We start from the raw sequence: 23,304 nt of genomic DNA on the forward strand, positions 1-23,304 counted from the left end.
TTTGTACGTCTTAAAAGCTCATATTATTCTTTAAAGTAATATAACATGGTATGGTAAAGAAATCTTTGCCAGAGGAAAAGTAGGTTGAATCCTGCTACTGCTCAGTTTTTGGAAGTAGGGGATGGGAATGCTAAACAAATAAGTGAACAGGGAACAGAAAAGGTGGACTCTGGAAGGCACAGTAAAATCTACATTAAAAAAATATAAAGGATTTTAACCTTTAATTGTTTTCTCCAGAAGTGAAGTGATCAGAATTTTTCTTAGGGATTCATTAATAACTTGGAGATGGAAAAATTTCAGTTTATCTGATTGGTATCCTGACGTTAGGGAAGACATTGTTCTAGTTAGCTGAAGTATAGTTCATTCACAATGTTGTATTAGTTTCAGGCATACAACCTAGTGATTCCCTATTTTTATAGACTGTGTTCCACTGAAGTTATTATAGAATGTCGGCTGTATTCCCTGTGCTGTATAGGCTTGTAGCTTATTTATTTTATACCTAGTTTGTACCTCTGAATTCCATACCCCTATCTTGCCCCTCCCTATTTTATTTAAAGCTCTCTAGGAAACCTGTACTGTCCCTTTCATTTAACTGTCTCATTCTTACTATATAAAAGGCATATCTTAACTTTTCATCACTGAAATGTAAGGTTATACAGCACCCAACACAGAATAGATGATAAACAAATATTTACTGATTTGAAGTGAATTTAAACCAAGAAGCCTTATGGGTAATCAAAACAAAGCTCTCAAAATGGCTGCTCAGACTCTTTGCCTACCTTTGGTAACCTACGTGGGATTTGTTCAGAAGAAATAGAACAATTAAGACAAGACCTGGCTTCTGTTTCTGTCCCTGGTGTGTCTTTATTTTCCATTGTTATGTTACTCTACCTCTTTGATTCTCTACCATATACCATATATTACTTTAAAAGTACTATCTGTTCCCTTTTGTAATATGGCATAGAAACCTCACTATTTTATCTTCTGTGTTTACAGCAAGCAGTATAAAAGTCATGTTTTATAATCACGGGGGGAAAATATTCAGTGCGAAAATATGCTCACTCTTAATTAGAGTCTCTTGCTGGGTAGTCCAAAGTATATTTTCAGGAAAGGCAGAGGCAAACATATTTTCCTACTCTCTCGGTTTATGAATTTTTGTTCAGAAGACAATGAATACATATTTTTAAAAACTAGTACGTTTACTTTCACTACGATAATGACCATACCTTATAAAAGGTCGTGTAAGTGCAAGGATTGTTCTGATGAACCAAGATGGATGAACAATGATGAATGATTTTAAGTTCTTCCGCAACCTATTGTGAAAAGAAAAAAAAATTACTCATAACCTATTCTGTTTGTTTGTTTGTTTGTTTTTTGCGGTACGCAGGCCTCTCACTGTTGTGGCCTCTCCCGTTGCGGAGCACAGGCTCCGTGGCCATGGCTCACGGGCCCAGCCGCTCCGCAGCATGTGGGATCATTCCCGGACCGGGGCACGAACCCGTGTCCCCCTGCGTCGGCAGGCAGACTCTCAACCAGTGCGCCACCAGGGAAGCCCACTCATAACCTATTTTGAGTGGGAGTTAAAACAGAAAGTATATCCCCAAATAAGAATATATATATATGATATTAGGGAATTCTATGTAAGTTACTGTTATCTGGTAGGAAGGTATAGAATGGCGTGATCAATAAAACGAATGCCTTTTGAATAATTTGAAACATGCGTAATTCAAACCTCAGTTTCCCATAAGAATAAATGTAAAATAGACTTTTTGTATTCTTGGAGTGCATAAATCTATAACCATATGGCATGTTTTTGTTTAATGATGTTTTTCATTTTTGTCAGCATTATTTTTACTGTTCTGAAATGAATACACTCTTACTAGCAACTTAGCCAATTTGTTCTACTGAGCCTGGGTTTCTTCTTCTGTAGAGTGAAAATGGTAACAGTATATCATGTGGTCGTTTGGCCTTCAGATAATCATTTTAATGTTTTGTACATTCGGGCATATTTTTCAGCATTAGCAGTGCTACTTGATGTATGTTTAGTTGATTAATGGATTTTAGTTGCTATAACAGGACACTCACATGTTGCTTTACAGGGAGCCACATCTGAGGGGAAGCCACACATATGGAAGACATCATAAATTTGTATGCTTATTATGACAATTTTCCTGTAGATGGCAATAACGTGTTTGGTTCTAATAAAACCAGTATGGATAGAAGTGACGTATCTTGAGGAAGGGGCACACAAAGGCACCATATGGGCCAGAATTAACAGTGAATGTTGAAATAAGAGCAGTAGGATTGCCTAAGTCACAACAGTCCTAGTGCACAAAAATGGCCGCAAGGTTACATGATACTAGTAAAGAATCATGGACTTTGGCTTATCCGCTCAAATTGCACCTCCATATGGCAACAGCATATGGATATTTAAAATACTTGTTGCTAAGTTTGAGATTACAACATTTAACAAAATCTGGGGAAGATCTGCTTTATTTCAAATTTGGGGCATCAAGTGACACTTATTAATATTTTTATAATTTATTATCTCAAATCAGCATTAATTCAATGTTCCTAAATTGTGATCGCATCTTTGGTAAATTAAAAGGTCACTGGAGATGGGAGTCACTGAGGAAGTCAAAATAGTGATTAGATTATGGAGCCCACATACCGTCTGTCAATCATCTGGTAGCATTTCTTCATCCAGCCTAGCCCTGGCATCCTCCGTCTTGGGGTTGCACCATTCAAGTACACAATCATATAGTCTTCAGCTACCATCAGCTCTAATGTACTTATTACATATCTGATCACAGGAAGAAAGATAAGTGTTTTCAGTTCCCACAGGAAAGAGTTCATCTTATTTCACCATAATTATATAACATTTAAATTACAGGGTGCATGATATTTAAGAAAGGTTGCACATATTCCCTCTTCAGCTTGAGAAGAATGCAGTTACCTAAGATCAATTCTCTGAGAGTATTACTCATTTATTTGCACAGTTATCTTTTTTTCATTTTTTTTTAAATGCAGGTACACTTGAAAAATGTGTAGGTTAGAAACCTGACTTTCAAAAATGTCAGCAATGTTATTATATACTAAGGGCAAGTCAGATTAAATAAAGGCAGATATAAATGAGGTCAGGTTATCATCAGTTGGCTAAGAACATGTTATCAGAGAACAAAAATAATACTTCACCCAAAGGAAATGTTACAGAATTTTAAAATGCAGACCAGACTGTGTTCGTTTTGTTTTCAATTCATTCTACAGACAAAACAGCCCCTCTAAAGCTTTTGGTCTCTTGAGCAATTTTCCTTGACACAGATTTCATCAACTTTTAATCAAAGGCTTAGAATAGTCTACATCATCTATTTCCCTTTATTAAAGATGCCCTATCTGCCATCGCATGCCCGCAGACATTAACTGAAAACATTTTGTTGTAAATATCACTCACAGGAAAAGATTTTCCATGACATAGTGGTAATCCGCCCGACTGCTGTCTGGCAGAAAACAGGCAGCAAACACAATGATGGCATTTAGGCCATCCCCGTAGTATCCTAGAGGACAAACAAAAAGACATTTGTAACCAACTGAAAGCTCTTAACAAGATATTTAACCTAAAGGATAAATCTGGAAGCCTTGGCAAGAGTGTGTATGTGCATGTATTAGGTATATCTTTAAATGAGTATTATATAGACTATACTTCTGTAAGTATATACACATATAATTATCTTTCAGTGGTTAAGATGTAAGTTATATAGATTCTTAAATAGTGTGAATATATTTGCATATATAGGGTGTCCATGTATTATGGATGATTATATGTGTTGTACACAGTCATAAGTGTGTTAGAAGTATTCAACTTATCAAAAGATGGTGGGGCAACACTTTTTGACTTAAGGGCATCTAATTTATATAATAAAAAAGCTAATTTATATAACACTGTCTCTTTTAATGGCTAAGAAAGAGGTTCTCTTTGATCCTCTTTAGTTCATCCTAGTTGTAGCAAGCCTGTGTTCCTTGAAAGCCCATCTTTGAAATTCGTGGCAAGGGTTGGTCAGGTCTCCACAGGTTTGTCTCTGGAATCTCAATGTACTGTATTTTTATTTTTTAATATCCCTTTTTAAACATTTGTGATTTGTGTCATATAACATAGTTCTGGACTTCAGAAACATTAAAGACATTTCCTCAAAGCTTTGAGTAGGAGGACAGGACACACCCTCAAGCCTGATCAGAATTCAGTGTGTTTCATTTTTTCAGAACTCTAAATACCCTTCTGGTGATTACAAGGCAGTAAAATACTGGCTGGATATAGATTTGGACGGGCTTGACTCTTGAAAAGCAGTTTAATAAGATGTTCTCTACAAGGATAGAGAGTATGACTCTACCACAAAAGAGGTGGGGGAAGAAAGTGATACCAACTACAAATACATCAAATTATGGGTTTGCGTATATTACTAATTTGAGGTTGCTGTAGACAATGTTTATGCTACGTATCTTAGAAGATGCTACCTACATAAGTATATACCTGATGCAACACATATTTGCAAAACAGGATTGGAATGGCTTCCTTCTGGATTGTTTGCTTTAGTCCCATCTTTTCCGAAATGCAGGTATTTACTAACTTTTTTTTTTAGAATGTGGTACGAAGGAAAATGGCAGGAGATATATGTTAATATAAGAAGTGTTTGTTCCACAAACCGTTTCATTTAGGAAGAGCCATAACTGAATAGAAATCCGCAAAGGATAGGATCAGTGTCACTAAGCCACCCTAACACCACAAAAATACGCAGTTCAGGCTCAGCACAATGAAAAAGAGTTCATTAAAAGAAAAAAATAGGTGTAATGGATCCCTCTTAAAAACAAGTACAAAAGTATTCTTCTGAGAGACACCAGGAAAGGCAGAGACAAGATGGCAGAGTAGAAGGACTTGAGCTCACCTCCTCACACGAAAACACCAAAATCACAACTAACTGCTGAACAACCTTTGACAAAAAAGACTCAACCCTAACACAAAAAGATATACACCCAAAGACAAAGAGGAAGCCACAATGAGATGGTAGGAGGGGATCTTTCGTGATATAATTATTTTTCACTGGAAAATAATTATATCACAGAGGTTCTCCCACAGGAGTGAGAGTTCTGAGGCCCACATCAGGCTCCCCAGCCTGGGGGCCTGGCATTGGGTGGAGGATCCCTCAGGCATTTGGCACTTTTAAGGCCAGTGGGGCTTTAGCACAGCAGCTCCACAGGACTGGGGGAAACAGAGACTCCACTCTTGGAGGGCACACACAAGGTTTAATGTGCACTGGGGCCCAGGGCAGAGCAGTGACTCCACAGGAGCCTGGGCCAGACCTACCTGCGCATCTTGGAGGGTCTACTGGGGAGGGGGAAATTGGCTGTGGCTCACTGTGGGGGCAAGGACACTGGTGGTGGACACCCCAGGGAACACCCATTGGCGTGAGCTCTCCTGAAGGTTGCCAGTTTGGAACCTGGCCCCACCCAACAATCTGTAGGCTCCAGTGCTGGGACACCTCGGTCCAAACAACCAACAGGGTGGGAACAGAGCCCCACCCATCAGCAGACAGGCTGCCTAAAGTCGTCCTGAGCCAACAGCTGCCTATATATATATACCACTTAACCTGGCCCTGCCCATTAGAGGGACAAGACCCAGCTCCACCCACCAGTGGGCAGGCACCAGTCCCTCCCATCAGAAAGCATGCACAAGCCCCTGGACCAACCTCACCCACCGGGGGTAGACACCAGAACCAAGAAGAATTACAGTCCTGCAGCTGGAGGAACAGAGACCACAAACACAAAAAGTTAAGACACAATGGATGGCAAAGAAATATGTCCCAGATGAAGGAACAAGATAAAACCCCAGAAGAACAACTAAGTGAAGTGGAAATAGGCAATCTACCCAAAAAAGAATTGAGTAGTGATAGTAAAGATGATCCAAGATCTCAGAAAAAGAATGGAGGCACAGACTGAGAGGATACAAGAAACAGTACACTTCACAGTACAACAAGTGAAGTGAAAAATGTGCCAGAAGAAATCAGTAGCAGAATAAATGAGGCAGAAGAACAAATAAGTGAGCTGGAAGACAGAATGGTGGAAAATCACTGCCATGGAAATGAGGACAGTCTAAGAGACCTCTGCGACAACATTAAACACACCAACATTCGCATTATAGGGATCCCAGAAGGAGAATAGCGAGAGAAAGGGCCTGAGAAAATATCTGAAGAGATAATAGCCAAAAACTTCCCTAACATGAAAAAGGAAACACTCAAGTCCAGGAAGTGCAGAGCCCCATACAGGATAAATCTAAGAAGGAACATACCAAGAGACATAATAATCAAATTGACAAAAATTAAAGACAAAGAAAAAATATTAAAAGCAACAAGGGAAAAGCAACAAATAACATACAAGGGAATCCCCATAAGGTTATCGGCTGAACTTTCAGCAGTCTAGAAGGGAGTGGCATGATATACTTAAAATGATGAAAGGGAAAAACCTACAACCAAGAATACTCTACCCAGCAAGGCTCTCATTGAGATTTGACAGAGAAATCAAAAGCTTTACAGACAACCAAAAGCTAAGAGAATTCAGCACCACCAAACCAGCTTTACAACAAATGCTAAAGGAACTTCTCTCAGCAAAAAAGAAAAGGCCACAACTAGAAACAAGAAAATTACAAACGGGAAAGCTCACCAGTAAAAAGCAAACATATAGTAAAGGTAGGAAATCACCCACAAGATGAAAAACCAGCAATCGTGAGAAGAGGAGAGTACACATGCAGGATGTTGGAAATGCATTTGAAATTAAGAGACTAGCAACTTTAAACAATCTTGTATATATATAGACTGCTATATCGAAACTTATGGTAACTGCAAACCAAAAATCAACAATAGGTTAACACAAAAAAAAGAAAAAGCAATCCAAACACAACTCTAAAGATAGTCATCAAATCACAAGATAACAAAAGAGGGAGGGAATAAAAAAGACCTACAAAAGCAAATCCAAAACAATTTAACAAGATGGCAATAAGAACTCACATATCAATAATTACCTTAAATGTCCCAACCAAAAGACATAGACTGGGGCTTCCCTGGTGGCGCAGTGGTTGAGAGTCCTCCTGCTGATGCAGGGGACACGGGTTCGTGCCCCGGTCCGGGAAGGGCCCACATGCCGCAGAGCAGCTAGGCCCGTGAGCCATGGCCTCTGGGCCTGCACGTCCAGAGCCTGTGCTCCGCAACGGGAGAGGCCACAACAGTGAGAGGCCCGTGTACCACAAAAAAAAAAAAAAGACGTAGACTGGCTGAATGGATACAAAAACAAGACCCGTATATGTTCTGTCTACAACTGACCCACTTCAGATCTAAGGACACATACAGACTGAAAGTGAGGGGATGGGAAAAGGTATTCCATGGAAATGGAAATCAAAAGAAAGCTGGAGCAGCAATACTGATATCAGACAAAATAGACTTTAAAATAAAGACTGTTACAAGAGAGAAAGAAGGACACTACATAATGATCAAGGGACCAATCCAAGATATAAAAATTGTAAATACATATACAAATCCAATGTAGGAGTGCCTCAATATATAAGGCAAATGCTAACAGCCATTTCTCCTAAAAGGAGAAATTGACTGTAGCACAATAATAATGGGAGACTTGGTGGGAGGGAGGGAGATGCAAAAGGGAAGAGATATGGGGATATATGTATAGCTGATTCACTTTTTTATAAAGCAGAAACTAACACACCATTGTAAAGCAATTATACTCCAATAAAGATGTTAAAATGAATAATAATAATGGGGGACTTTAACACCCCTCTTACATCAATGGACAGATCATCCAGATAGAAAATCAATAAGGAAACACAGGCCTTAAATGACACATTAGATCAGATGGACTTAATTGATATTTATAGAATATTCCATCCAAAAGCAGCAGGATACACATTCTTCTTATGTGCACATGGAGCATTTTCCAGGATACATCACATGCTGAGCCACAAAACAAGCCTCAGTAAATTTGAGAGAACGGAAATCATATCAAGCATTTTCTCTGACCACAGTGCTATGATATTAGAAATAAACTACAAGGAAAAAAACTGTAAAAAAAAAAAAAAAAAAAAAAAAAACGTGGAGGCTAAACATATGTTATTAAATGACCAATGGATGACTGAAGAAATCAGAGGAAATCAAAAACCTAGTGACAAATGAAAACGAAAACACAATGATCAAAACCTATAGGACGCAGCAAAAGCAGTTCTAAGAGGGAAGTTTATAGCAATATAGTCTTACCTCAGGAAACAAGAAGAGTCTCAAACAACCTAACCTTACACCTAAAGCAACTAGAGAAAGAAGAACCAAAAAAACACAAAGTTAGCAGAAGGAAAGAAATCGTAAAGATCAGTGCAGAAATAAATGAAATAGAGAAGAAGAAAACAATAGCAAAGATGAATGAAACTAAAAGCTGGTTCTTTGAGAAGACAAACAAAATTGATAAGCCTTTAGCCAGACTCATGAAGAAAAAAAGGGAGTACTCAAATCAATAAAATTAGAAATGAAAAAGAAGTTACAACTGACACCACAGAAATACAAAGGAACATAAGAGACTACTACAAGCAACTGTATGCCAAGAAATTGGACAACCTGGAAGAAATGGACAAATTCTTAGAAAGGTACTATCTCCCAAGACTGAATCAGGAAGAAGTAGAAAATATGAACAGACCAGTCACAAGCACTGAAATTGAAACTGTGATTTAAAAATGCCCAACAAACAAAAGTGCAGGGCCAGAAGGCTTCACAGGCGAATTCTATAAAACATTTACAGAAGAGTTAACACCTATTCTTTTGAAACTCTTCCAAAAAAGTCAAAGAGGAAGGAACAGTCCCAAACTCATTCTATGAGGCCACCATCATACCAGACAAAGATACCAGAAAAAAAGAAAATTACCAGCCAATATCACTGATGAACATAGATGCAAAAATCCTCAACAAAATACTAGCAAACAGAATCCAACAGCACATTAAAAGGATCATACACCATGACTGAGTGGGATTTATCCTAGGGATGCAAGGAGTTTTCAATATACACAAGTAAATCACTGTGATAAACCACATTAACAAACTGAATAATAAAAACCATATGATCCTCTCAATTGATGCAGAAACAGCTTTTGACAAAATTCAACACCAATTTATGATAAAAACTCTCCAGATAGTGAGCATAGAGGGAACCCACCTCAACATAATAAAGGCCATATATGAAAAACCCAGTCAACATCATACTCAATGGTGAAAAGCTGAAAGCATTTCCTCTAAGATCAGGAGCAAGACAAGGATGTCCACTCTTGCCACTCTTACTCAACATAGTTTTGGAAGTCCTAGCCATGGCAATCAGAGAAGAAAATGAAATAAGAGGAATCTAAATTGGAAAAGAAGAAGTAAAACGGTCACTGTTTGCAGATGACATGATACTATACATAGGAAATCCTAAATTTGCTGCCAGAAAACTACTAGAGCTCATCAATGAATCTGGTAAGGTTGCAGGATACAAAATTAATACACAGAAATCTGTTACATTTCTATACACTAACAATGAAAGATCAGAAAGAGAAATTCAAGAAACAATTCCACTTACCATTGCATCAAAAAGAATAAAATACCTAGGAATAAACCTGCCTAAGGAGGCAAAAGACCTGTACTCTGAAAACTGTAAGATGCTGATGAAAGACAGTGAAGATGACACAAACAGGTGGAAAGATATACCATGTTCTTGGATTGGAAGAATCAATATTGTCAAAATGACTATACTACCCAAGGCAATCTACAGATTCAGTGCTATCCCTATGAAATTACCATGGGCATTTTTCACAGAAGTAGAGAAAAAAATTTTTTAATTTGTATAGAAACACAGAAGACCTCAAATAGCTAAAGCAATCCTCAGAAAGAAAAATGAAGCTGGAGGAATCAGTCTCCCTGGCTTCAGACTATACTACAGAGCTACAGAATCAAAACAGTATGGTACTGACATGAAAACAGAAATATAAATCAATGGAACAGGACAGAAAGCCCAGAAATAAACCCACACACCTATGATCAATTAATCTACAACAAAGGAGGCAAGAATATACAATGGAGAAAAGACAGTCTTTTCAGTAGTGGTGCTGGGAAAACCAGACAGCTACATATGAAAGAATGAAATTAGAACATTCTCTAACACCATACACAAAATGGATTAAAGATCTAAATGTAAGACCAGATACTATAACACTCTTAGAGGAAATCATAGGCAGAACACTCTTTGACATAAACCGTAGCAATATCTTTTTGGATCCACCTCCTAGAGTAATGAAAATAAAAACAAAAAAATCAAATGGGAACTAATCAAACTTAACAAGCTTTTGCACAGCAAAGGAAACCATAAACAAAATGAAAACACAACCCACAGAATGGGAGAATATATTTGCATATGAAGTGACTGACAAGGGATTAATCCCCAAAATATACAAACAGCTCATGCAGCTCATTATCCAATAAACAAACAATCCAATCAAAAAATGGGCAGAAGCTCTAAATAGACATTTCTCCAAAGAAGATATACAGATGGCCAAAAAGCACATGAAAAGATGTTCAACAAAGCTAGTTATTAGAGAAATGCAAATCAAAACTACAACGAGGTATCACCTCACACTGGTCAAAATGGCTAGCATCAAAAAGTCTACAATAAATGCTGGAGAGCGTGCAGAGAAAAGGGAGCCCTTCTACACTGTTGGTGGAAATGTAATTTGATACAGCCACTATGGAGAACAGTATGCAGGTTCCTTAAAAAACTAAAAATTGAACTACCATATGACCCAGCAATCCCATTCCTGGGCATATATGCAGAGAAAAACATAATTTGAAAAGATGCATTCATCCCAATATTCATTGCAGCAGTATTTACCGTAGCCAAGACATGAAAACAATCTAAATGTCCATCGACAGAGGAATGGATAAAGAAGATGTGGTACATATATACAATGGAATATTACTCAGCCTTAAAAAGGAATGAAGTAATGCCATTTGCAGCAACATGGGTAGCCCTAGAGATTATCATACTAAGTGAAGAGAAAGACAGAGACAGAGAAAGACAAGTATTATATCACTTATATGTGGAATATAACAAAAATGATAAATGAACTTATTTACATAACAGAAATAGAATCACAAACTTTGAAAACAAACTTATAGTTTCCAGAGGGGAAATGGGGAGGGGGGGGCGATAAAATTAGGAGTTTGGGGTTAACACATACATACTACCATATATAAAATAGGTCATCAACAAGGACCTACTGTATAGCACAGAGAACTCTACTCAGTATTCTGTAATAACCTATATGGGAAAAGAATCTGAAAAAGAACGGATATATGTATATGTACAATTGAATCATGCTGAAACTAACACATCACTCCTGAAACTAACACAACATTGCAAATCAGCGATACACTAATATCTAATAAAAATTAGATTAAAAAAATAAAAAATTTTATAAAAGCATCCTTTCAAAAGCATCTTTCTAAATGTAGCTGTCTGACTCCAGGGTGTCAGGATAATTGCAAGATTATGACGCTCAGTTACTTTGAGTTTTCTATTTCTGGAGAATTTCTAAGACTACGTTGTTGTCGTTTTTTAAAGGAAAGACTGAGGTTTATAAACAGTACTTCAGAAGTCATCCTAAATGGCAATTCACAATGGCAATTGTGTTACTGCTGTCTGTCCTTGGCATGTTGTAGTAGCACGTTGGCTTGGGTTTATTTAACCAAAGGAATACTCAACGGTCAACTTACCACTTCCTGATCAATGACTAAGCTGGGATTGTCTCTTTCTATAAAAAAAAAATCACTGAAATTGACAAATGATGATGGATTTTGCATTTTGGGGCAGAGGATTTGTAGGAAGGGAAGAAGAGGCAAAAGAAAGAGGAGGAGAGGAGGAGATGTAGCGTGTAAGGAAGGAAAGAGAAAAAGATTTCCTCGTGAAAGTTTTCTTCTAAATCAAGAGCAGGTGCCGTTGTTGTCAGGCTTTGGAGCTATTCCAGATAGCAACTGCTGGCAAAGTGTAATAACGTGAATGAACAGGACCATTTGCATTTTGTTCCTCGCCAGTGTCTCCAAAGGGGTCAGCTAACCTAATTTCTACGCTAAATATGCAGCTGACTCAAGTGAAGTTGCCTGTCGGCAAACGCAGAATTCACGTGAAGTTTCGCTTTTTAACACATGTATTTTATCAGACTCTCTTCTCAGTAACGGTGAGGTGAATTCAGGGTGTGTGTGCTGAGGTGCATGAGCTATCCCACCGTGGTGTCGCCTGAGACCCTCGGAAGCAACGATGCAAACCTTACCTGAGGGAGAACAGAGAGGCATGAAAGGGACGTAACACAAGTTTGCTGGCCAGCAAATGGAATGGAGAGAGAAGGAAAGATACCACAGTCGCAACCAAGACATACACACACACACACCAGCCTGCAACTCTTCTCATCCTTTCCAGGATCATTTGTCCAGCAACACTGCAGAGAAGGTTACCTGAGTCTCCTATAATGAAATAAGAGAAGTAAAAACACAAGACAGGAAACGCCTCATTACAATGCTTTGGTGTGACTGGCCTTGGTTATCTAATTGTGTTCTCTGCTTCAGGCTCAAAAATGCCAATTCTGGCCTCAGAGTGACCCCTCACTGTTGGCTAATCCAAACCACCCAGACTTCGTTTTCTTTGCTTTTCTACTTAAGCAGATGGCAGGGATATTACTCATGGGCTCACAGGAGGTGACATGGCTTTGAGATCATCCTTTCTTGACTGATGAAGTAACTGAGGCCCAGGGGAGTTAAGTGATGTACCAAGATCACAGACTAATCAGTGGCCAAGACAGGTCTTGAACCCTATTCTTCCACATTGTGGACAGGGCCTCTGGCCATAGCTCATGTGGAGGTCAGTAGAGCTGAAGGCTGAAATATTTGTTCAAATCCTGGTCTCACACACAGATGTTCCCAGCTGGTGTGGACACTCTTGCAGCAAACTTAAGCAGCGCTTTTCATCACCCCCATCTTGCAGTCGTGCTGCCCAGAGCACCTAACAGCCGGCACTTCCCTACTGGCCTGAGTGGGATAACTTCCTCACAGCAAAATGCAAGACACCAAAACAACATCTCTGTTCACTCTGGAGTGCTGCTTTTTAAAATGCTCATCAGAAGCCAGGATGACAAACTCAGTGGACTGGTAACTAGGGAGCGTGACTTTCTCAGATCATTGAGGTCTGAGAAAGTGGTATGAGCTTCTAAGACAGCAGACAAAGCTTTGGCAAATTCAGAAGTAACATGTGAACTGTCTTTACCTCCCGAGCAAAAAAGCTGGTCAGGGCGTAGGAAGAGGTGGCATCTCCCTAACATTCCGGTGGGTGCAGCCGGAGGCACATTCATGCAAGCCAGCACCTGGAGAAGGCCGAGGCGGAGCCAGGGAGAGGAGAGGTGGCCTTCTCTCTCCAACAAACCAGACAGTTACCCAGACAAAAAAGGAGCTCACAACACAGAAAGGGGAGGAGCAGATGCCAAGGGGAGGAGGTGGTGGGGATGGAGGGCACAGCAAACCAGGTTATCCCTGAGATATCGGGTGTTTTCACAAAGAATGTGACAGGCGGAAGCAGTGGCTTTTTCTGACCCGGGTGTGCTGATGAAAATCACTCTCTCCTGATTCAGGCAACAGAACGATGGGCTCAACCCACCCATCCAACCCGCCTAACTTCACTGTGGATGAAAGCATAAGCAGGTGAGTCTGCTGGGGTAACAAGAGATAACTTAGCCTTATAATAACAGGCTAAGTTATCTCTTGTGAAGCCGTGAGCCTGCCTGCTTCACAACAAAGGGACTTCTAATTTATGACCTGAATGGTAAAAATGTACAGGGACTGTCACTGCATGACAGACTTTGACAGACTTTTCTATATATCTTGTACTTTTTGGAATGAGCATAGGCTATTTTATAGTCATGTTTTGTTTTGTTTTGTTTTCTAAAAGGCAAACAAACCAAAAATACCTGATGGCTGGTGCAAAGGAGATGTGACCTTCTGGGGAGATCTGGACGATGTTCAGATTGTGGTTTTCATTAGAACAACAACAGGATTGACTCTATGGCCAGCTGTCTGTCATTTTCAGCAAGATTAGGCCTGCTCTCATTCCAAAGGGCTGTGGGGAAAGTCTCCCTTAGAGGAGCTATCACTGGGCCATATAACCATTCCAGGGCAAGCGGTGAGAAAGGAAGGTCAGGGCCGGGGACACCTATGGGCATGTTCCTTCACTACCATGGGTGGGGGCCCTGGGGGGTCCTGATACTTCCATGGAGGTAGCAATGCATGGGGAAAATCTGTGGTGAAGGGAAGTTGGAGGGAAAAGGCAAAACATTCTTCTGCTTGTTAGAAAACCAAAGCTCCGGGTTTAATGCAGCGCCAAGACACTTACTTCCCTGTCCTCGATAAGGAAGACAGAACAATTGCCTTGTCAGCTTATACTTTTCCTGGAAGAGCTGAGTGGTTAGGGTGGGGCGTCAGGACTGCAGGGAAGTTGTGCATGCAGCAGAAAAAGCCAAAAAGCCATTTATGGATTCTGAAGTTGACAACGTTCAATGTGTCGCTTGAGCTCGTGATTTTTTTTGTGAGTCCCAAATTAATCAAGGCTCCTGGAGCTCCAAGAAAGCGGTGAAAATACAAAAGAGCCTTTTCTCTCCCTTGTCCCTTATGAAACAGGTGGAGATCTTGGCTGGAGTGGGCTGTTGTCATAGATGTGTCCATTACATCTATGCCTATGTCATAGGCATAGATGTAATGGAGTTTATAGAAAAGCAAACTTCAGCTAGGGAGAAAAAAAGGACCAGGCTAAGACTAAAAAGATTTCCTAAAGCTTCTGAAGAGGATTCCAAAGATTGGTCTGGAATTAAAAGCACCTCTTACTGCAGGCCATGTAGAAAACAGACTTGAAAACAATTCAGTTAAACCCTACAACATATGAATTCCAAACACACTATTAAATTGGACAACTATGGCTTTCAAGAAATTTGCACAGAAGAGGATAGCTATCAGGTATGCAGTGCGAAAGGCATTTTTCACATTGGAAAGTTACTTTTGCATAGTAAGCTTTCCAGTGTTCATTGAATCGAGTATGAAATAATACGCTCAGCTCTACAGTGCCCTGAACGTTGACTGCCTGATAGGGTCCTGGGAGGTCATGCTGCAGAGAACCCTAGTTTTGTTTTCTTATAAAAACTGTATGGCCGCCCCGCTGCTTGCTTCCCAGGTTTGCAGAGCTCACCTACCTCCATGAGAAATGACTCTCCTGTAGGGCTCGATGACCTTCATGTCAATCCGCTGCTCCTGTTCTCCAATCACCACGGTCCTCCACAGCCGGTTGTCCTCTCGCTCCTCTTCTGCCGTATATTCCGGAATAGACTCTGACTCTTGGCCAGAATCTTTGTTGGCTGTGTGATCCTCTGGAAATGAAGCATAGAGCAGGGATAAAGAAGAAAGACCTCCACAGGTGAGGCAGTTCAGCAACTAGCGACCTCCTGGCAGAGTCAACCCGAGCTCCCTGTTCTGTACAACTCTGATAGAGCTTGACACCATCCTGATCACATAAAGGACACTCAGTAAAGTCTTATTGATTGACTGACTGAACAACAACGGAGGGTGGGGATAGGAAAAGAGCTAGAGCTGTCTTGTGTCTGCAGTGGTCCAAGGGGGCATAGGCTGGTGCTAACTCATCTCGATCCTATAAGCTGTAGACTGCAGGTCTTTCTGATGGGGTGAAAGGCTATTCATCAGGCCCTATTTTCCTTGCGCCACATTTCTTGGTGTATCCTGAGTGCTCAGAGTGTTTTGGGGGCCCTCAGCTCAGTATCTTGACGATACCGCCAGCCTAGACCCCCACTCTAAGACTCCTACAGTGGGGTTGCATCCCCTTGTCTACTGGGAGTGCATCTGGACATTAATTCGATATTACTTCCTATACATTTTTCAAAATATGCTACACAAAGGTTTTACAGTAAGTGAGAAACAACCTCGTAGACCAGAAGTGCTCCAAGGCCAAAAATTCACAAGACTCTTACTTGCGGGTGCCCAAGGCAATGAAAAAGCCCACTGAGCATTCTTGGGGGAGAAATTTACCACCCATTCTTGTGCATCAAGAAAAAAGCAACCATATTTAGTTTTCTTAAAAGAATAAGCAACAATTGTTTCCATTTTTACTTCAAGTGCTAGTAGAATTTAACAATGGGTATTCTATGTATGTTTAAGTGACTTGGAAAAAAGGATTGTTTATAGATTTCACAATAATTCTTTCAGATGTTATCATTCTTAAGTTTCCATTTCATGAGAAATTACCTTTGATTTATACTCCACTTGTATTCTTTTAATGGCACTTTGATAATAATAACAGCAGTATTTATTAAGCATCTACCGTGTAGCAGGCACAACAGTAGATACTACAGCAGACATGATACCAATGCAAAAACTCTGAAGTAACTACCTCAGGTCACAGAGTTAGGAAGCAAATACAATCAGACCCTTACCTTTTCTACTCTTCTGAGCTATCACATTGTACCTTGAATGTGTAACTGTCTCATTCTCATTTTTTTTACTATAAGGCAGTGAGTTCCTTGGGCTAAGAAATTGTGCCAGAATCATCTTTAATATCTGCCTCCACCAACCCACTCAACACTTAGCTTGAAACCCTGCACAGAGCCCTCAGTAAAACTTGGGAGGGTGAGTGGATAAATAAAGCTTGGACAAGTTCCTGGAAGTATAGGTAACCTGTAAGGGAGCCACAACAGAGCCATTATGTTCCAGAAGATCCCGCAAGACAAATTCAAACGTGTGTAATTACCTGTGACTTAGAATAGCAAAATGGAGTCCAGCTGGGAAGCAATCCTAGCCTTTTATGCCAACACCAACAGCTACTACCACCTGCAGAGCCTTGCAATCACTCTGGCTTTCTCTGCATTCCCACCAGCACTTGCAGCTTACTCAGGATGGGAAAGCAGCAACCTTGGTTTCAGATCAAGCGCTGTGTCACTTGTGCAAATCCATCCATCTGCCCTGGACTCCCTTTCTGGGATCCCTTCCTGCTTCTCCCTTCCCACGTGGGGTAGGACCCTCAGATGCTCCTCTCCGCTCCCTTCCCAAGACCCTGTTTTCCCACTGGGCTCTGATGCGGGTTTGTCTTCTGAGGTCCTTGTACACACCTGCTCTTCTCTGCAATGTACTCACCATCCACCAACCCCTCTTCACCCTGTCTGGGGCTTTCTGGCCTGCTCTACGTTGACCCTGGTGATCTGTGTGGGGTTGTTTTGTTTTCTGCGTGCTTCTGTTGAGGCTACTTCGTTAAAAAAAATTTTCTCTGTATACTCTGTTCTCTTTGCTTTTTATAAAAATAAAACACGTTAATAAAAGTACAAGCAATACAGAAATTGTTGGGTGGGGGCTAGTGGTGCGATGGATAACACATCTGACTATGGATCAGAAGATGCCAGAAATTGTTCAGGGAAACAGCAAAAATCACCAATGCCTCTCTCACTCATTTTTGTTTGATACGTAGTTTTCTTTCTATACTCATGGGCACAAACATACTTTTTTTTTCCCAGAAAGTGTGATTAATCTCTGTCTTCTGCATGTTCTGTACCTACTGTTCTACAATGTGCTTCCACCTAATAACACAGCATGGGCTTCTTTTCATCTCAGTGAATATAAACCCTGCTCGTTTTTAAAAATAGCCCTAGAGTATTCAGTTTTACTGATGTCTTTTAGTTTATCAGTCCCATAGCAATGGAAATTTAGTTTTATTCTATTTTATGGGTTGTTGTTCCTTATAAAGAATTTGCTGCAATAAGTATCCCTGTAAAGGTGTCTTATCTCTTTTGTGCACATATTGCTACAGGTTACCTTTCTAGCAATGGAATGCTGGGTCAGAGGGTCTAAGCACTGAAAGGCTTTATGAGCATTTTTGCCCTTGAATATATCACACCAAAATATCTGAGAGTACCTATTTGCTCACACTATTAAAACCACTGGCGGGACTTCTCTGGTTGTACAGTGGTTAAGAATCCGCCTGCCAATGCAGGGGGCATGGTTTCGAGCCCTGGTCCCGGAAGATCCCACATGCACGGAGCAACTAAGCCCATGCGCCACAACTACTGAGCCTGCACGCCACAACTACTGAGCCCGCGTGCCACAACTACTGAAGCCCGTGCGCCACAACTACTGAAGCCCACGCATCTAGAGCCCATGCTCCGCAACAAGAGAAGCCACCGCAATGAGAAGCCCATGTACCGCAACAAAGAATAGTCCCCGCTTGCCACAACTAGAGAAAGCCCCTGTGCAGCAGTGAAGACCCAATGCAGCCAAAAATTTTAAAAATCAATAAATTTATTAAAAAAACAACACTGGAGGTTATCAAAGTTTTTTTTTTTTTTTTTTTTTTTTGCGGTACACGGGCCTCTCACTGTTGTGACCTCTCCCGTTGCGGAGCACAGGCCCCGGACGCGCAGGCTCAGCGGCCATGGCTCACGGGCCCAGCCGCTCCGCGGCATGTGGGATCTTCCCGGACCGGGGCACGAACCCGTGTCCCTTGCATCGGCAGGCGGACGCTCAACCACTGCGCCACCAGGGAAGCCCTATCAAAGTTTTTAATTGTTGAAAATTTAGGGTGAAACTTCTCTCTTTGTTGTTTTAATGTATATTAAATTATTAAAGAAGGTGAGAATTATTAAGTGTTTATTGGTTATTTATATTTCTCTTACTGACAGGGAGGCACCTGATAAAGCCTTTGCCTATTGTGGTCCTTACTGATTTTTTGGAGTTCTTTATACAGAACTTTGTCATATACTGCAATTATTTTCCTGCCTTGTGCTTAGTTTTTGAATTTGTGATTTTTCCCAAATAGAAATATATTTTTATATAGTTGAATCTATCAGTTTTTGTCTGTATGCTTTTTGATTGTTGTATCATAGTAAGAAAGGACACGACACTCCTACCTTAAAAGTATGTATACATGTACACAAACATTTTCCTACAGTTTACTTTTAAAAACAGCATTATTATTCATTTTGGCATAGAAGTTTGAGGCTGGCACATGTAAATCAGTGAAGTTAGAACACACCCTCTCACCATACACAAATATAAACTCAAAATGGCTTAAAGACTTAAACATAAGACATGACACCATAAAATCCTAGAAGAGAACATAGGCAAAACATTCTGTGACATAAGTCATACCAATGTTTTCTTAGGTCAGTCCCCCAAGGCAGTAGAAATAAAAGCAAACAAATGGGGCCTAATCAGACTTACAAGCTTCTGCACAACAAAGGAAACCATAAACAAAAGACAACCTATAGAATGAGAGAAGACATTTGCAAATGATGCAAGGGCTTAATTTCCAAAATATACAAACAGCTCATACAGCTCAACAACCAAAACACAAACAACCCAATCCACAAATGGGCAGAAGACCTAAATAGACATTTCTCCAAAGAAGACATACAGATTGCCAACAAACACATGAAAGGATGCTCAACATCACTAATCATTAGAGAAATGCAAATCAAAACTACAATGAGGTATCACCTCACACCAGTCAGAATGGCCATCATTAAAAAATCTACAAACAGTAAATGCTGTAGAGGGTTTGGAGAAAAGGGAACCCTCCTACACTGTTGGTGGGAATGTAAGTTGGTGCAGCCACTGTGGAAAACAGTACGGAGGTTCCTCAGAAAACTAAAAATTGAGTTGCCATATGATCCAGCAATATCATTCCTGGGCATATATCCAGACAAAACTGTAATTCAAAAAGATACATGCACCCCTATGTTTATAGCAGCACTATTCACTATAGCCAAGACATAGAAATAACCTAAACGTCCATCAACAGATGAATGGATAAAGAAGATGTGGTACATATATACAATGGAATACTACTCAGCCATAAAAAAGAATGAAATAATACCATTTGCAGCAACATGGATGTACCCGAAGATTCTCATACTAAGTGAAGTAAGTCAGAAAGAGAAATTCAAATACCATATGATATCACCTATATGTGGAATCTTAAATATGACACAATGAAACTATCTGTGAAACAGAAACAGAATCACGGACATAGAGAACAGACTGGTGGTTGCCAAGGGGGAGAGGGGTCGGGGGAGGGATGGAGTGGGAGTTTGGGATTAGCAGATGCAAACTATGATATATAGGATGGATCAACAACAAGGTCATACTGTACAGCACAGAGAACTATATTCAATATCCTGTGATAAACCATAATGGAAAAGAATATAAAAAAAAGAATGTATATATATGTATAACTGAATCACTTTGCTGTACAGCAGTAATTAACACAACATTGGAAATCAACTGTACTTCAATAAAAAGAAGCTCGAGGCTGGACCTTTCTATCAAATGTTACTCCTAATGTTTCAGAGAAAGCATGGCCAAGTTGGTATGTCTCCTCCTTTTCCCACCTCTTCTGACTGATATAAATGAAATAAAGTTATATAAGAGCTAGGTGTTCAGTACATTGTCTTAAGGTGTTCAATTCTGGAAGTCAACAATCTAAGCTAGTAGGAAGTAAAAGTAGCTTTATTTTACTCCCTTTAATTAATGGATCTTCCCAAACTTAATAATAATTCTGGGACTTCCCTGGTGGCGCAGTGGTTGAGAATCTGCCTGCCAATGCAGGGAACACAGGTTCAATCCCTGGTCTGGGAAGATCCCACATGCTGTGGAGCACCTAAGCCCGTGCACCACTACTACTGAGCCTGCGCTCTAGAGCCCGCAAGCCACAACTACTGAAGCCCGCACGCCACAACCACTGAAGCCCGTGCACCCTATAGCCTGTGGGCCACAACTCCTAAGCCCACGCACTGCAACTATTAAGCCCATGTGCCGCAATAGCTGAGCCCGCGTGACTAGAGCCCGAGCTCCACAACAAGAGAAGCCACCGCAATGAGAAGCCCGCCCACCGCGAGGAAGAGCAGCTCCCGCTTGCCGCAACTAGAGAAAGACCACGTGCAGCAATGAAGACCCAACGCAGCCAGAAATAAAATAAAAAATTAAATTTTAAAAATATGAGAAAACTACTTTTAAAAAAATTATTCTGCTACAACTATAAATTACCGTCCTCCCATTGCTATCATTTTCTCACTATTTGCAAAATTTTCCGGTCTCATTTAACTCTCTATCCCCAGGCCCTCCAAATTTAATGTTTGGTCTCATGCTCTCTTCACTAAGAAATGCTTGATTTTCTTTGTCTCCTTTTCTGAATAACAGGCTTTTCTCCCTGGCGACTGTTGAAATCAATTAAGCCTTGGTACACAGGGGAGAAGTCAACTTGAACATTTTCTTTTGCCTTTGGTGAGATGATTTAGTACACAGGCTCCTGAATATCCTGTGCTAACAGATCACAGTGGAGAGTCCACTGTTGGTGATCATACAGACTAACAGAAGATGCGGCCATGAGGCCAGCTGTGGCCTCCAGTAGGGACATACATCTGTAAAGGGGACTAGCTTTCTATGTTGTGATCTTGCACTGATAATGGGAACAGTCTGAAAATGCCTTAAAAGACATTCATCATGTTAGAACTTTTTTTTTTTTTTAAGCCAAAGAGCCTCTTTATTTGTATTAAATGTTAGAAATCACTCCCAGAAGAAAATGAGGTTAGGTATTATTCATGACATATTTGATCACTAACATTAGGCATAATTTAATCCTGAACATGCTATGTATTAATCTCGACTATTGATTTAGAGAACATTAGGTTGAATGTAACTAATTTAATTTGTAGGAGGAGTGCTTTCTAAATGACACTCATCATTCAAGACATGTTTAGTATTATGCTAAATCCCCAGAGATTTATAAACTAGCTTTTAACTTTCATTCCTAATATACCTTTCATCTCTCCCTTTTATGTTACTTAGTATCCAATGTGGATTCAGGTTTGTTTGAGCCTGAAGTATATATAGTTCTGAGGGGAGGGAGCTTTTTAAGGAAAATAATCTTTTCTTTTTTTTTTTTCTTCAAACTTTTACAAAAGCATATAATGATGTGAACATATTTCTAGGGACCCTTCCTGACAGAATGAAGCTTAAGTTCAGCTTCATCTTTTGCCAGTATCACAAACTGAGAAAATTCTTCACTTTTTTCCTGTTGAAGTATAGTTCAGTACAGTTGGAAAGAGCATAGCCGGGGTTCAAACACGGGCTTTCTCCATCTTCTTTGCTATTGTTAGAGTCCTAGGTACGTCTTAGTCCCAGGCAACAAGAGTAACTTGCTCAATGGTCTTCCCACTTCCATTTTTTCATACACTCCGCCCCCCGGGTTTGCACTTTTACTTGTTAGAGGAAAGACATCCTGTACCCAGCTAAGAAAGTCTTTAAAGTTCTTTAGGTGACAACAGGTACGTAGTTAATTTGAATGTGAAAACTCAGCATACAGAAATACAAGGAAAACATCATCCTTTCATACCACATTATCATTATGGCATAAGGTTGCTTGTGGGTAAAACGGAATAAGCCTAACACTTGACTAGTTAATATGCAGAGTTAAAACAGGGAATTGATTTTATAAGCTGGTTGCCTGTAGGCTGTGAAAATAATGGAAGACTGCAGATAAGGAAGTTACATGAAGTGACTATCTGATTATGTGGAAAAAATGTTAGGGCATCTTATTCACATAGGAAACTGTCTGTCATTAGGGGTTAGTTTTAGAAAAGATGGCTTAAACGAGGCCACTAAACATCGCTTAGCCTAGGAAGAAGAAATATAAGAGCGCATAAGTGTTTCTTATAATGTCCTTATCAGAAATATTCAGGCTAAAATTCTCTATCATTTTTCCATTTCCCTTATGAAATGGCTTTGCTGAGACCTGAATTACGGTAAAAATAACTCTGCGGTTGGTTTGGAAAACAGAAATAGGTCATCATCAATTTTCTGACCTTTGGATATTTTTAAGTTTATAGGATTAGTATAATAAAGTATTAAAAGAAAAAAAAAGCTCAGATCTCCCTTAATATGAAAGACTGGCCTGTTAAATCCTTCACTATCTACATATTTCTGATATCTTTGGCACTTCTGAATATCAAAGGAAGTCAAGCCTTAATTATGCCGGTGCTTTGAACGATATTTGGACACAATTATTCAAGAAAATAGCTTGGGAGGGAAGACTAATTTAACATCTTTTGATAGTGAGCTTCAGAAATTTTCCATAAGCAAAATCACACTGTGGGCA

At 40.0% G+C, this 23,304-nt stretch overlaps 1 protein-coding gene across 1 annotated transcript in view; it reads right to left on the reverse strand.

The window, feature by feature from the left end:
• PRUNE2 (prune homolog 2 with BCH domain) overlaps positions 1 to 23,304 on the reverse strand; it is a 207,769-nt gene that overhangs the window by 13,695 nt on the left and 170,770 nt on the right. Inside the window, 4 exon segments of the mRNA XM_065879899.1 lie at positions 1,227 to 1,313; positions 2,672 to 2,803; positions 3,452 to 3,554; positions 15,347 to 15,520. Of these exon segments, the coding sequence (XP_065735971.1) occupies positions 1,227 to 1,313; positions 2,672 to 2,803; positions 3,452 to 3,554; positions 15,347 to 15,520 (496 nt within the window).

The sequence above is a fragment of the Phocoena phocoena genome, chromosome 6 (genome assembly GCF_963924675.1).
Source record: "Phocoena phocoena chromosome 6, mPhoPho1.1, whole genome shotgun sequence".
Lineage (NCBI taxonomy): Eukaryota > Metazoa > Chordata > Mammalia > Artiodactyla > Phocoenidae > Phocoena > Phocoena phocoena.